We start from the raw sequence: 16,001 nt of genomic DNA on the forward strand, positions 1-16,001 counted from the left end.
ATGGCCAGACTGGGTTGAAGGCAGACCCATAGAGAAGAGGAGCGAGTGCATGTGAAGAAATTGTCGGCTGCACAAGTTTGACGAATGTTTTGCTCAATCATGCTCCGAACCATTACCGGACATAAAATTGGGATTACGCTCAAACTGCAGCCTTTGGGTGTTATGAGAATGTTATTTTAAAAAAAATCTGTACAATTTAATATTGCACTATTTACACAGGTTCCTTTGTTGTAGCTCCTTAAAAAAGCCCTATTGACTACGAATCCAAAACAAATCATTTAAACAAAGGTATTTTCTGGCTTTTAAATCATCTTGTAAGCAATTTTCAAGTGCAGCCTTTAATTGCCTTTGTCAGACCAATCCTAAAATGAAGTGATCGAGGATGAAACACACACCACATAATGGAGCCGATTGGATTTTTTATTGTGTTTTTCTTTTATGTGAGTGATTAAGCTGAAGACAGAAATTAAGAAAGTTGGAGCGGAGAGAGCAATACTGTTTTCATGTTCACACTTCTTTTTTTTTTGCTACAATATGAAAGAAGTTCCAATTGGGTGTGACAAACGAGAGAACATCAATTATTGTTTTCATGTAAATTTTTTCCCCCCGAAACATTTATGGCACTGTACCAGAGGTGTAAAAGGTAAAAATTAGGTTCAAGTCTCACCTTTCCAAAAACAATTTGATCAAGTGTGTGTGTTTTGATCACAGACCCACTGCGAGCTGCGCTAGCAGGAAAAAGCTGCGGAGGTGCACCGACTACAAGGCCATGGTCAGTGTCACAGTAGCTACATTCAAAACTGTTGACCACAATTTTTGGCCACTTGCATGTATCCCTCGCAAACATTTCTGCATCTGTGTGATCATTTATCTTCAACACATAACAGTCACAACCACATTTTGGGGTTAAAAAGACATTGGACAGCTTCACTTGAATTCATCACTGCTTTTGGAGAAGATTACATTCACCATACACGACTGATGACACAAACAGCAATAGCGGTTTTTTTTTTTTGAATGAGCTAAGAACATTCATGGCAGCACACTCACAGACCTGCTCGTTGTCACCACCTTGTGGACAAAGAATACTTTGTCTTCGTGTACCAAAAAAAAAAACCCTCATAAAATGCTTTCTAACTGCATCAGTAGTCATCTTCAGACTGATACCAGGCCAAAAACCCAAACAAATTTAAACTGAAACAACCAAACACACACAGGAACATGACCTAAATGACAATCCGGAACAGAACTGTGCGAGTAGGTGTGGTATTATACTTTAATCTCATATTTTACACAATACAAAGCCCTTGCACCCCACACAGTGACTCTTACAGTCACCCCAAACCATCGAGAAAAAGTGAGCACAACATAAACTAGTTGAATTTATTGGGGGGTCAATGTGATCTCTGGGTTGTTCATAGACTTAATATGTATTTGAAACAAACAAACAAAAAAAGTTACAAACAAAGCCTTGCGAGCCAAATTTGAATGTTGAAGTAAAATGGTCAATGGCCACTGCAGTATAACAAAGTGAAAAATCCATTTTAAATTTTAACAATAAAATACAAAAAATAATCATGTATTTCCAACTAGGTTTTGCAGTATGACAAGCACAAACTTAATCATCAATAATTTACATGACTGTTAATTCAGTCACTTAGCTATTTTACACTCACTTGCTACACAGCACAAAAGGAATGAAAACATTTCTCCCCAATTCAGAGATGAGGGGAACACATAAGCTTTAGTTATTTAATGGGGGGGGGGGTCAACCATAAAGCATAACTGATCAAACAATCACATGAAATTGCCCTCGTCATACTAGCAGCTGTCCTAGGTCCAATAACGTATGCTCACAAATGGCTTTCAAACATGAGGCTGGAGAGAACTTATTGTGATTTCCCAGTGCCGTGGCATTACTGAAGTATAACAACACTTGCGTTTTAGAAACGTCGGGCTCCTCTCATGTCATGAGGATCAGCTGTAAGTTGAATGGAATGGTGATTATGCCAAGAAAGCAAAAAACAAAACAAAAAACAATAGTAACATCACCGCCAGTGAAGTCATACATTTTAGATGAATGACTTATTGGACAATATGAACCAAAGTCAATGTGAGCGGCTTGGAAGGCGGATGCGACCGACAGGACCATGGATCCATTCGAAACTTGTGTTTTTTGAAGGAAGAGAACTAATCTTTTCCTGACCACAACACATCTAATCACACCTGAAAATAAATTCCGTACGATAAACACGATCCGAGAAGGTGCCGTTTGAAAAGAGCCTGAGGTCCTTCTGTGTCCAGCTTGGTGAGACATCGTTTCAGCTTTCAATGAGAGCGACTCGCATGGAGTTTGGGGGAGGGGGAGGAGGAGGAGGGGGGGGGGGGGCGGCAGACATGTTCAGGATGATGAATGTCACCCTTGGAAAGCTGCTGCCGTCTGAGAGCCTCTCTCAGTTGCTCTTGCGGGGGCAATAAACAGGCAAGAGCAGCTGCGCTCGTCTGGTCAGCTGTTTATAGACATTGCAAGCCATCCGTCCCAATCGCTTCCATCAGACCATGTAAGAGTTCTGGTTCTTCAGCTTGTCCAGTTCTTTGCTCTGCTGCCTCAGAAACAGGATTCTGCGGCAAAGGATGGACAGGACAGTCAGTCTAAGAATCAGTGGCCATCCATTCATATAATCCCTTGCCTCACCTTTGTTCCCTCAGTGTGGCCTGAATTTCACTGACTCTGACCAGGGAGCGAAGGTTTTTCATCTCCGTGCACAGCTCCGACATGTACAGGCTGCCCATGTTGTGGAGGTCCTCACGCAGCCGGGCCGCCTGGCACAAAGAACGTGTTTATTGTAAGGAACCCGCCTGACAATCGTTTCATCTCTCATAATCACCAAAAACAAAACATTGCATCAACATTTGCCCGGGATGATCAGACAAGAATCTGACGTACAGTTCATTGACTTTCATTATCGCAATATAGTTGGAGTCTAATAAAAAAAATAAGAATAGGGGAGTGCGAGCACATTTCAGTACACCAAAGAAGGACGTAAATGGATGCCTATGATATAATGCTGCTTAAAAGCTGCTCAACTCACATATATTCCGATTTTGTTTGTTTTTTTTGGGGGGGGGGGGGGGGTGAAACAACCATATAAAACATTCATTAAACCCCAAATGTAAAGCACACATTCCAAATAATGGACAACATGAAATAAGATCTATTTACATTATTTTCACTAAAAGCAAGACTTATTGTGCAAAAGCATGTGAACCCTTTTGTTAGTAGCTTGCAGCCAAACGTCTTCTGCAACCAATAAATAACCTCTCGCATCCGCCTATGGGCATTTTTGCTCACTCCTCCATTGCCCACTTTGGCAGACGTGTACATTTAGACACGGTCAGCCAACTTGCTTCCCGGTCAATGGAAGCGGCTCCTCACAGTTGACATGGCAAAAGCATAAACTGACGAAGGAAAATCCATGCACGCAAAGTATGTTTGGAAAGAAGTGCAAGCAGACCTCCATGGGTGGATAATGTCGAGTTGGGCAAGGCGATCACAAATAACCGCTGTCAAGTGGTCAAATATTCGATAGCTGCAGCCCAACAACTCCCCCATTACACGGTCTTATTTGTTCGTTTTGAATCAAATCTTTGCTTCAGTTTGCTGTGATTAACCTTTGAGGTGAAATTTTGCTCCTCAAATGAAGTTATTGATTAGCAAAACTGTTCCTCAAAGAAAAAAAGTTATTCCGAGACATGCACCCACATATAGCTGCATTTCCATTCCATTCCATTTTTTTTGCAAAAACAAAAGCTATATTGTATTATTTCAACTTGCCAGTGTTTCCACTGAAGAGAGTTTTGCTTCTGAGGCGCAATTCTCGTAGTGTCCCATCTCTCGCAGGATCTCGCAGTTCTGTAGGAGGTGCTCATGATATTTACAGAAGACGGACGCCAGAGTTAAGATTATTTTAAAAACATCTCTCTCCCCTCATCGGGCGGGTTCGGCCATTTGTGTGTGTGTGTATGTGTGTGTGCGTGCGTGCGCGTTATGGTGCGGATGGATGGATTGTTTTCAACAACGATGTTGCTCGTTGCCCGGGTAACGGCCATTTCTAATGCAACGATATGGAACGTGCATTGAACGGCGGCATATTGGCTATCTAGCTAAATCGCTTTGTGCGAAAGCACGTCCCCCGTACTTCCCATTTCCTTTCCTCCATGACCGGGCGGGGGTCACATTGCGACAGGCAATGCGCAAAAAGTGTTTCCATTACACTTTTGCGAAATACTTCTATTTCGACGCGTCTCAGAAACCACCTCATGAGAGCGTAAAAACATTTTTGCGATATTTGAGTTTTTTCGAAACTCATGTGTTTCCATTACCAGCTTGCTTTTGCATAACTTGTCTTTTGCGCAAAACTGGGGGTAATGGAAACCCACTTTATGTCAACATTTAAATAAACAGCATTGTTTTCAAAAAAATGTTTTTTTTTTGTTTACTTCATACAGCAATGTGACAAATGATGCTATCGTGTCAAAATGTGGAGTCTGGTTGCTAGGAGCAGTTGGCTTCCAGAGAAAATGACATTTTTGTATTGGATTTTGGAGGCATTTGAAGTTGAACTTTGCTCATTCGCTGTTTTAAAGAGAATTCCCCAAAACGGTGGACACTTGTCACATTGCTATTTCGTATAACTTGTGAGTCCCCGACAGAAATTGTAGACAAGCCAGACAAGGCCTGTACTTTTGCCCAGGTCTGTTCTACACATTAACAACAGAAAGCGACAGAAAAAAAGTTTGACTTCTGGTCTGTCCCTGTACCTGTTTCTCAGTGTTCTCTGAAGGCCATCCTTGGATATGTTTGATGAGATTCTCATCGAAATAAGCTGCCAGGGAGGGGGTGAAGGACATGGGCACATCAGATTGACTTTGACTGCTGGGGTGGGACAACGTTGCACCAGCTGTGCTTGATCCCGTGGAGAGAATCTCATGGCTGCAGATGATGTAACAACATGCAAAAAGTTCAACTTCCACAGTATTTGGCAAAGAAATCACAACACCGGGATCAATTACTCAGCATAAACTGCCTCCTAACTACCTTCTTTGCTGGAGTGTCCTAGGATCTTCAGGACGCTTCTCCGCGGTCTGAGCCAGAGGGGCGGAGCTTTGTTTAGCTGAAGATGCATTGCCCTGCAGAAGCAACAATGATTGCAGGTAAGGGAAAATGTGACACACACACACAGGAGATACAGAAAATATACCCAACTAATGGGGAAGGGGGTTATGTGGATTAAAGATGAAGTATGAGTTTGGAAGCATCATTAGGCTTTCTCACCCTAGTCTGCAAGGACGCGATGCTGCTCGGGTGAACACTCAAAGGGTTTTTCTGGTTGCTCTGCGGCGTGCCGTTCCGTGGTGACACGTAAGGTCGTGGTGACGAGGCGTCCGACGTCAGAGATGCGGGGGACTGACTGGAGTGTGGCGCTGGAGAGGTCAGCAACGTAGAGGGTAATGCATTCATGGAGCATGAGGAAATCATATAGTCGGGACTCAAATGTGCTGTGAAAAAGGGACCAATGCTCGTCGCTTCATTGTAAGAGGAACATGTTTATCTACTAATGTGTATTCATTAACTAATGCAGTGGTTTTTAACTCTTTGACTGCCAAAAACGTTTAATAACGTTTAGTAAAATCCTACGGAGGACTGCCAAATACGTTCAACTATCTTTTTTTTGGGGGGGGGGGGAGCCTTGGCCAGCTGTGCTGAAAGTATCAAGCAGATCTAGTTAGTATAATGACTATTTTTGGCCCCTAGATGGCAGCGATGACTCTCTTTGGACAAGATTGGGTAGGCGTCAGTAGAAGACGTGAAGCGGAGCTAGCGTGTTGAGGGGACAATGGCTGAGGAAGCCATAATGGCGACCAGTTGCAAGCAGCTCACGCTTGGCATTTTTTTCAAAGACGAAAAGCATCGACCAATGCTAAAGAGCACATTGATGACGACGATGATGATGATGGTGACTCCGAGGTTGACGCCGAAGTTGGAAGCGTTGACGCGGCGGCTATGATCACGTCGTAAAGCCTCACCAGCTAGCGATGCTAACGGCGGAAAACGCGGAGCACAACCAAGCACTTCTGCTCAGGCGGACGTTCAATCGAACGACGAAGAGTACCCCGAGTGGGTACAGTCTGATCACGGAGAAGACGCTGGTTCTGGACTACGATGCCACCATGAATGGAGTGGAGAAGATGGATCAGAACATCTACCACCCGGTATAGGAACAGAAGGACATGAGGAAGCCAGACGTAACACCACCGTAACGTCACCGTATCATGATCCTGAGAGTAGACTTGATGGCAACATGGCCAAACACACACTGCAGTATATACTTGCTATTCCCCGTAAAAAAAGGCCGGCAAGAAAGTGTAGCGTCTGCACGCGAAGGGGCAATCGCAGTGAAACTCATCTGTTGTGCAAATCCTGCTGCGTCTCCTTGCACGCAGGGGAGTGTTACAAAAAGAAAAACTGTATTTGAAACATCCACACAATTGTAAATAGTACCACGGTTGCACACATTTGTAAATAGTTTGCCAAATTGTTTTGTCAAATTGTTACACTATTGAATGTAAATAAACGTATTTTGCTATCAAAAAACACTTTTTCATTGTTGGTGGTAGTGTTTTACAGAAGTAAAGCACTGTTTAGGTGTTTGTGGCATCATTCATGGGAAAAAAAAGGTGTCAAATTCACTAGAGCGCATGAAACAATATCGTTTCACAAAAAGCTTGATTTCTCCGTATTTTGTTTCAAAACAGAGCATTTGGGTGAAACTAACCATTCTCTATTGTTGATTACTGAAAAACGGAATAAGGTAAAAACAAACTTTTTTTCTGATGAAAGATGAGAGTTCAATCTTTCATTTGGTAGTATGTGTGTTTTCATAGTCCAAACACAAAATTTTCTGTGGACCTCGAAAGATCAGTCAAAATGCTTAAATCGGCTGGCACCTACAGCATCCCTTTTCTGAAAACGCTTGGCAGTCAAAGAGTTAACCTGGGTTCGATCAAACCCCAGGGTTCGGCAGCCATCGAGACACACACCTGACTCAAATGATTTGTGATTATACGCTCTGCTTGGCCATCTTTGGCTGCAGGGAATCTGGTGCGCTCAGTAGTCGACTTGTGGCTGTTGTGATGGTACGTTGTGGAATTTCTTTCTATTATTGTAATCCTTCCCTACTAACTATGTCGAGCAAAAAGAGAGCTCGGACGAATTCACGAATGAATTCACACTCCACAAGGGCCAGTTTGGTGTTCCACGGGGTTTAATTCTGGGGTCTCTGCTGCTTTCATTGTATCTGCTGCCATTTTAAGAAAACAGCAGTGGTTGTTTTAAAGTGGTCTGTAAATAGGGTGATCAAATGTCCTGTTTTGCTCAGACACGTCCTTGGTTTGGTAGACCGTGGGCTGCTCCCAAGTCGATCGTGAGAGGTGTAGGGGAAAAAAGAAAGGCTGGTTTTGTATGCGCGTGTTATTATTATTATATATTTTAAAAAGTTTTTTTTTTGTTAGTTTTTTTTTTTAAGAAAAAAGTAGGTCAGCAAATTTACAAATGTCACTTCCTTAGTGTTCAAACACTGTCCAAGCCCAGAACTTTAGCTCAAGTAGTAAAGCATCGGAGGTCGCGGGTTAGATCCCTCCTCGTCCAATAATATATATTTTTTTTTAAGTCGAGTGCATGTGAAGAGAGCCAGATTCGATGAAAAGGCTACTCTCCCTGTTCATTTTGTTCTCCAGTAAACCTTATACCTATGTCTTGAATTTGAATGGGAATATATATATTTTTTTCAATAAAAATGTGTTTGGTCAATGTGCATAGGACACCGTTCGGTATCTCCAATAAGGTTAAAAACCACTGAACTAATGTACAGTATAATTGTTCAGCTATCTATGCAGTAACATATAGTGACAGGCAGAGCAATGAAATACTCTTCCACTTATCAAACACCTTCATTTGCACTCACTGGCCACAAGATGGCAGAAGATACAACTGAGCTGTGTCTCCTCTTGTTGCCATTCATACAACTGAAAAAGAGCATTATGTTGGATATCACACTGATAAGTACATTTGTGGGTAAACTGAGACAAGATTGTTATTTCAGATACTGCATATACTTTTTTGGAAGGTTTTTATTTGGTATTGTGACAGAAGATGCCCCCAATATGTGCTTTAAAACATAACGAAAATGAACACGTCTCTGACATTCAAAAAAAGTTAACCATCTTTAAATGCGAAATGTATTTGTCTGAAAGTTAATGACACCATGGTAAGTTTTTGATCAAGTTAAGGGCGTAAAGGACAGCAGGACCTTTGAAATAAGTTTTCGGTTGGCAACCGGCAGATGGTGAGGAGGTCGTACCTTGGTTGGCGTGCTGAGCAGCTGAGAGCAGAGCAGTGATGTTGAAAGCGGGTCCAGCATTGAGGATCTTATGAAGCACAGACCGCAAGGAAGCTTGGGTGACAGCAGCTGCCAAGACTAGAGGGAAGAAGAAGGCAGGTGAGCGACACGCAGACATACAAACACACACACACAGGTGAGCGACACACATGTGAGCGCAACGCAAAGGACGGCAAAGTTAGAAAAGTGGTAATAAAGAAACGTCACCACCAATAATTACTGCCATTCATTATAAATTCAACTTATGTCTGTTTGCTTGGCACACCCTCGTTACGAACAACGATGTGTAGTCACACATTAAAACAAATCTCCTTTACTTAGAGAAAAACAACTAATAACATCACAAGCTTTTCCTCTCCTTTCTGGGATTTGCTTTATTTCTCTTGACATCACCCCCCACCCCCAATTAACTTCAACAGAAATAATGTTTGTTTTTTTTCAGATAATGTGATAATAGCAATTATTCTTACGGGAATAACACAATCATTAATAAATTAACATTTAAATAAACATAACGATATTGGCCGTCAAACTGCTTCGCTCAGTAAGTTGTTGTTGTGAGTGAGCTCAGTATAGAGCAGGGGTGTGCCAAAAAAATAGATTCTCATAAGAATCGCGATTCTCATTGAGTACGATTCAGAATCGATTTTAAATGCCCCAAAATGTATTTTATTTAAATTATTTTAAACTGTCTTTCCTTTGTTTGTGTGTGCCTTTATTCGGAGTGCTGTTCATGCTGTACCCGATTTTGCCACTTAGGGGCATTGTGGTTCCACGCGGTCTGATACACTGTTAAGTTGTAGCCACATTAGAGAGTAGAAGGAAAAAGTCACGATTAAGTTATTCCAATAAAAGATGTATTTTTTCAGCGTGGAGCCGTTCTTTTGAGTGATAAAAGTGCCGTGAGTAGCGCACTAGTTAGCATTAGCGAGTCCAACTGGAGTAGATCATTACGATTCCTTGAACATCTATAAATTGAAGCAAAAATCATTGCCAATCAAATCATTTTGAATAAAAAATCGTTCTTAATCGAAAATCGATTGTGAATTGAATCGCACACCCAAAAATGGAAATCGAATGAAAAATGAAAATTGCTCACGTGTCAACACTGTCCTTTTGTAAACTAGCACTTCTGTCACAGCTATGTTGTTAGTGCAAGCAGTGCACATCAGTGAGGACAACTATGGAAGAAAATGTTAAACTCACCCCAAGTCGGTAAAATTTATGAATTATCGCGCCTAAGTCAGAGTGTGAGTAATAACACAACGCTGACACCATCTTTCACAATGCCTGAAGGACTGCCTGAAGATAAATAAGATCCTAATGGCGGAAAGAAGACATCCGCAAATGAAAATGTGAAAGGTTAGGCACAATCCATTTGGCATTCTCACCCTCATTGAGCTTGGCCATGTCCATCCCGCCGTTGTTCATCTGCAGAGTAGCTTGAAGTGCAGGCAAGAGCTGGCGGAGGAGGGCTGGGTCTTGAAGCAGTGCCGGTGACGAGGACTGGCCACTTTGACTTAACTGCCCGGTAGAGGAAGAAGAGGAGGACGAGGATGTGGTAGATGTGGTGGAGGATGGATTTAGGGTCTGAGAGGACGAGGACATGGAGCTGGAAACGGATGCATTGGATTGGTCCCCTGAAGTGTTCTCTGTGAAGACAAGAACAAACATGCTCACTTGTAAGACGCTCATGCAGGAGCATTTCTGTGGTCAGAAATGACCAGTCACATTTCAAAAGCACTTCTGATCAACCACAAGTGAAGCTCGACTGTTCAATTTATTTTATTTATGCATTTTTGCGTTCAATTAAAAAGCCTGAATCTTTTGTGCAATAATCACAAAATGTGACTTTTTATTCCCACTGTATGTATAATGGTTTAGATGATCCATCAGTACCATCACTCCTATCTCTGAATGTGTTTTATTGACTGAATGCCATTGGGTTCATCAACACATGGCACTTAGCGGTTATGACGGTTCATTCAAAGCTCAGTTGCATCATATCGGCGTAATTTGTATGCAACTAGGCTGAGCGCTCACAGTTGTCTCCTTTGGGCACTGGTGAACTGAAGCGGAACAGCACAAAGATTTATTTTTCTCTAGCAGACTTCAGCCTGACTGAGTGGACAATTTAGTACGGATCGAAAAGAGACCATTGATGAAACAACTCCAAAATGTTGATGTCCTCTCAGTCTGTAAGCAGTGCCCTGTGACGTATTATCAGAACTAGTGTGGCCTAAAGCAAGATATTTTCAACAACTTGTAAACATGAGCTTCCTTTCACCTGTTTAGCTGAAAGAACACACAACGGATTATTCCAAGTTCCAACGCAGATAAACAGTAGTATAGAAAAAGTATCAAAAGTAAAAAGTTCAATATCGTTTCAAACAAGAAAACTGAACCAGATACTGATTATCTTTATTAATAATTTCAGCTCAGGGGTAAAATTGAATGGTCTGCTTAACTAATAGTGTAGCCTATTTTTTAGCAGAGGTGGCAGGAATGGCAAACAAATATATTTTTGGGGGTCAATGAGGCCATTGTAAACTTTATATCTATAAATCTCTGCAATTAACAATTTCAAATGATCACTTCACTGCTGAGCTATTTTTAGAACAAGAGGTGTGGTCCTTGGGGTCTACCTTGTGCCTGCGAGCACCATATTCGTGATCCCTCCACTGTACTACATGCATGCCTGCATTAGAATTATTTTTTTCCCTTGGGAAAAATAAAACATTACAAATATGGCAACGCTTGTTTTATCAGAATCCACATTGAAAATCATCTCTTATGGTCAATCCAGTGAGATGTATATATGTATGTATATATATATATATATGTGTGTGTGTGTGTGTGTGTGTGTGTGTGTGTGTGTGTGTGTGTGTGTGTGTGTGTGAAGATATAAGTGTCAATTTCTCAACACGACTCAGCTTGTGTCTTACTTGTAACTTTGTCCTGCAAGGCCTCTTGTCTGTAGTCCATATCCCTGGGGAAACTGTTTGCCGCCAACTTGGCTGGGTCTTTCTGCCGTTGCTCTCTGGAACAGATGCAAGATAGCAGCTACCAAGTGTAAGAAACAATGTGTTCTGACATCAGGCACGAGCACGCGTCAATTCAAGTGGTGCACCTATTGCTTTTGTCACATACTAACTGCAGGGACTACAGTTCTTGGTTTAACATGTCGTACCCCATTCCCCGTGTTATAATTTCATGTAAGATGGCTTGCCTTTCCAACAGGTCCTTGGGTTTCTCCCACTGAGAGACTTCTGTTCTACAGTTGTAGTAGTACTTTTTCCCAGAAGAGCTGATGTGTTCTGTCCAGTCGTCTGCTGGGTCCTGGTCATAAAACAGAGCATTTAGATTTCACTATTATTATAGCCAAGTAAGTCTAAATAAGGATGTTATGTATGATGTTGTGTTGTGTATTATTATGCGGCATTTCCCAACCAGGGGTACGTGAGCACATTGCAAGGGGTATGTGGAAACACTTCATAATTTATTTCCAAGATGATAAATATATATTTTCACTCATGTGTGTACTACATCACTTTTCCCCTGGAGACAATAACCAGCTGCACAGCCACACAAAATACTTTGATTTCTTAGGTGTTTTGTTCCTGATATTTAAAGTTTAAATGCCTGTTTAACAGGGACATATTCAAATCAGCTACAGTTTTATGGAATGTTTATTATTTCATCTTGAAGAAAAAAAAAGACATTGGGGGGAAAAAAATCAGTGAAAAGGTAAATCCACGGTACACGAGTTAAAAAGCGGACTGTCATTCAAAGCAGACTCCAGAAGTGTCCGAATACTATTGACAGTAAATAATGTTGTCAGAGATATGTGATGCACATGCCATGAGGTTATCAAATATTACATTTACAAAGACTACGCTGACTTTTGATCGACACTGTCAAGAGAAGTGTTCATTTGACAGCATGTGCATTTGTTGCCATATTTTGCTGGATGGGTCTCACGATAGGCAGAAAAAACAGCAACTACAAGACTACCGCAATAAGAAACATGTTAAATTAATATTTAACATTTAACAGTTTCAACCAAGACAGAACACAATGTTTTGTACATATATTTGATACAATTAAGATCTTATAGGTGGTGCAAAAGTTAGAGCCATTCAGAGTGCATCAGTTTCAGTTTTGTTGAACTATTACGAACCATTATTATTATTATTAAGTGATATTCATGTGAAGACTGATCATGTTAATGTTTATCACGAATAACAAGTAGTCTGCAAGTTTTAATCGCATATTGTATATAGTGTTGTTGCTAGGTTAAGGGGAAAGTCTGGAATCATCTTACTCGATCTGGAGGCTTGCTCTGTGTCGAATGTGAGTCGGCACCATGGTGAGAGCTGTTGTTTTGAGAATTCTCATGAGGAGATTCGCTGGTCCCTGCAACAAAGCCATTCTTAAATGCAAGAAAAGGACGGCAAACAGTACCGTATGTTGCACCTCAACACAGAGGATTTTTTTTAAAGGAGAAAAATACCTATTCACATGCAAGAAAAGGACTGCACAGTATATAAATTAACTCTTTTTTTTAAAGGAAAAAATAACCGTTCACAAAGGAAAGCCTTTTCTAACAGATACTAGGGATGCTGATACGGTACCTCTGTTCTCACAAAAATGTTCCCACAATGCGGACTCCATTTTCACTAGCCTGGCATATAACTTCCAGGGAGGAGCCATGTTACCACAACAACCATTTTATCAATGATCAATTATGTTCTGCAAAAAATGACGATAAAAGCCACTCAACTATCAGCTACACTCTAGCATGAAGCCGCAGCGGAGGAGGGCGAGGCTAGGCCAATAAACGAATATGTTGCGGTCCAGGCACTGCGGTGGTACACCAGGCCAGAACCTTCTCCACCGTGGAGGCCCCCCAAAGGCGACTGTGGGTAATCTCAAAGATGAACCCAGACACAGAGATTTGTACAATGAAACTGGTAATGACTCGTTAAATCAATACATGAACATCCTTTGATTCCTGCCCCAAACATTTTATAAACAGAGGCCAGAGAAAGGAGAAGTAAAAGCCTGTGTTGCAAAGTACAACTTCAGTCATCATGTTAGTTTTATTCTAGAACTAAAAAGCCATGTATTACTGGCTATGTTCTATTGAAATGTGTTAAACGACAGTTACAAAAATATGCAATTGGACGTTAAAAACTCAGCACTGATAAGGTGCTACTCTATAAAGTGTTATGCAGTATTGGTATGAAACCTGTGCCATGATATGCGCAAAAAAAAAAAAAAAAGGTTTTGATTAGTATTTGAGTAAATACACGATTTCTTTACAATTGCAAGACATCATGAAATCAATTATCAGTACTTCTTGTCAAGTACTCAAATATTTAACTATGTGTACTTGAAATCTGCCTGAAAATATTTGGTGCATTCCTAATAAATATACAAATAATGCTTCTAAAAACATTTAAAGATGAAGCAAGTGTATGACTACCATATGCTGGCTTACCATTTTTAGCTCGAAGCGTGTGGGAGATTTTTGCCTTGCCATGTCCTGTGCCATCTCCATGTTTGCTGACGGGACTTTCATCTGAGCGCCGCAGCATCTTAAAAGGGGGCGTGGACTCTGATGAGCTCTCACGCACCTTGTCGTAACGGTGAAGGGTGCCGGTCTGACTCTTTGGCTGAGATTTATGGGTCTGGAAAGCAGAAACATAGAAGAAATTTGCTTGTTGGATTTGGATGTGTACTGGGTATTTTGGATTTGGATGTGTACTGGGTATTTTAAGAATGGACAAACGGTTAAGAAAATGGATGGATGGATGTACATATATAAGGGCACCTGTGCAAGACGTTTGCAAAAATACAAATATTGATATTGACAAACTTCTGAGATTAATCGTATCCATATACCAACAAAACTAGTAATTTATGTGTAACACGTGTATTAGTAAATTGTCTCGATTAGCCATCACATTGAAGGAGGCACGTTGGTTTATTTGTTTGTTTGTTTTCTGTCTTAACCATACCTGATAGGACTGGGAATCCCTTCTGTCGGTGCACCTGAGTAGACAGGAAAAAAAATAATGTTATCCAAGTACTAATCGCTCCTTAGAAAGATCATTACTCATCAAGATATAATGAAAATATTAATCCGTTATGAGCTAATGTGTGATAGCCACATTAGCTTAACTGAGAAGAGCATCGTTTATTTAATGGTCTTGCTAAAACATTCGAACACATGACATTGTTTTATTAAAATCTAACGTGTTACCGTAAGCTTCGAAATGTAGACAGTTTAGCTCTCTCGATGTTAAGCTAACGATAAAGCTACAGGAAACTGCCGAAACTGTAAACCGATTGCAAATTGCTAGCATTTAGCACAAGGGGCTAACCGCTCCCAGAAAACACAGTAGAGCCAGCGATTAACTGCATAAATTCTAATGGAATGTATCCGAAGCATCTAGTGCAAGAACTTTAAGCTGGTGCTTAATTTACCCATCACTGACTCTTGTTGGTTTCCTTGCATACATCACCATCAAGGCCGGAGTGATGTGTGCGTGTATGTGTGTGTTAGCGAGGTGGGGGGAAACCGTGGCCTCCTGTCTGCCTGCTCTGCTCTCGGTTCTCTTTTTTGAAGCTTCCTAGATTCACTTTCTATAACCAGACAAAGACCTAAAAGCAGCGCACCGACAACCAGCGCGACATAGCGGGTGGTGTTGAGTTAAAACCACCCTGTGAGCATCATTTGCAATATAGACACGGTTAAGCTAGGCTCGGTCGATGTCGCAAAGCACAACGCAGCAGAAGACGAATTCTACAGTAATGTTTAGCTCAACCAAGTTCCGTTTGTGTCCTATCAAAATAAAATAGTATTGCGTTAAATATGACATCGTGAATTTTAGAAAATACGTCAGTGATGCAAATTAAAGCGTGAAAAGATTGTACATTTCAATAGTACATGTTGGTAGTGTATACCTGGGAAAAAAATTTAAATAAAGACACATTTAGGCAAGTTTAAATTCTAAAGGTGTCGTTAGAATAGGACAACACAAATAGTATGTTATTATAATACAAAAATGATTATATATTCTTAATAATATTCGTTTTCCTTTTCGATAGTGATCCTTATGTGAACGTACTTTATGTTGAAGGAAAATATTGTATTTCCGGTATTTGTGTGGCTGTCACCGGATGAAGTGACGTTGCTGGAAAGCAAGCTCGTGTGATGCCTCTGTGGCGATTGTCAGCGACACACCCACGTCAGCTCTTCTGTTCCCATCAATGGCCGGCACATTCATATCAAGACCCATTTTCTGGCCTAAGTTGTATTATATATTTTATATTTATGTTTTCTTTTTTATATTCATTCGTGATTTTAGATCATATCACTTTTTCCAGATGGAGAATAATGTGTTTTTAGTACACTTTGTAACCCTATACCCCTTTCAGTCCCCACTAAGAGAGTAAATAGTGTACAGTTTGTACAGCTGTGTGTGAATATTATTTTTTGTGAGCTGTTTAGATACATTATTGTGGTGCAACTGG

General features: G+C 40.9%; 1 protein-coding gene across 1 annotated transcript; it reads right to left on the reverse strand.

The window, feature by feature from the left end:
* Positions 1-1,258: 1,258 nt before the first annotated feature.
* LOC144044092 (WW domain-containing adapter protein with coiled-coil-like) lies at positions 1,259-15,268 on the reverse strand. The gene is made up of 13 exons (XM_077558301.1): positions 14,952-15,268; positions 14,483-14,516; positions 13,963-14,152; positions 12,784-12,875; positions 11,689-11,798; positions 11,405-11,499; positions 9,851-10,111; positions 8,421-8,537; positions 5,336-5,484; positions 5,099-5,190; positions 4,822-4,993; positions 2,696-2,823; positions 1,259-2,622 (listed from the first exon to the last, which is right to left on the reverse strand). The coding sequence occupies exons 1-13, from the start codon at positions 14,990-14,992 to the stop codon at positions 2,553-2,555; spliced, it is 1,551 nt and encodes a 516-aa protein (XP_077414427.1). The 5' UTR covers positions 14,993-15,268; the 3' UTR covers positions 1,259-2,552.
* Positions 15,269-16,001: the final 733 nt, after the last annotated feature.

Source organism: Vanacampus margaritifer, chromosome 2, assembly GCF_051991255.1.
Source record: "Vanacampus margaritifer isolate UIUO_Vmar chromosome 2, RoL_Vmar_1.0, whole genome shotgun sequence".
NCBI classification, from domain to species: domain Eukaryota; kingdom Metazoa; phylum Chordata; class Actinopteri; order Syngnathiformes; family Syngnathidae; genus Vanacampus; species Vanacampus margaritifer.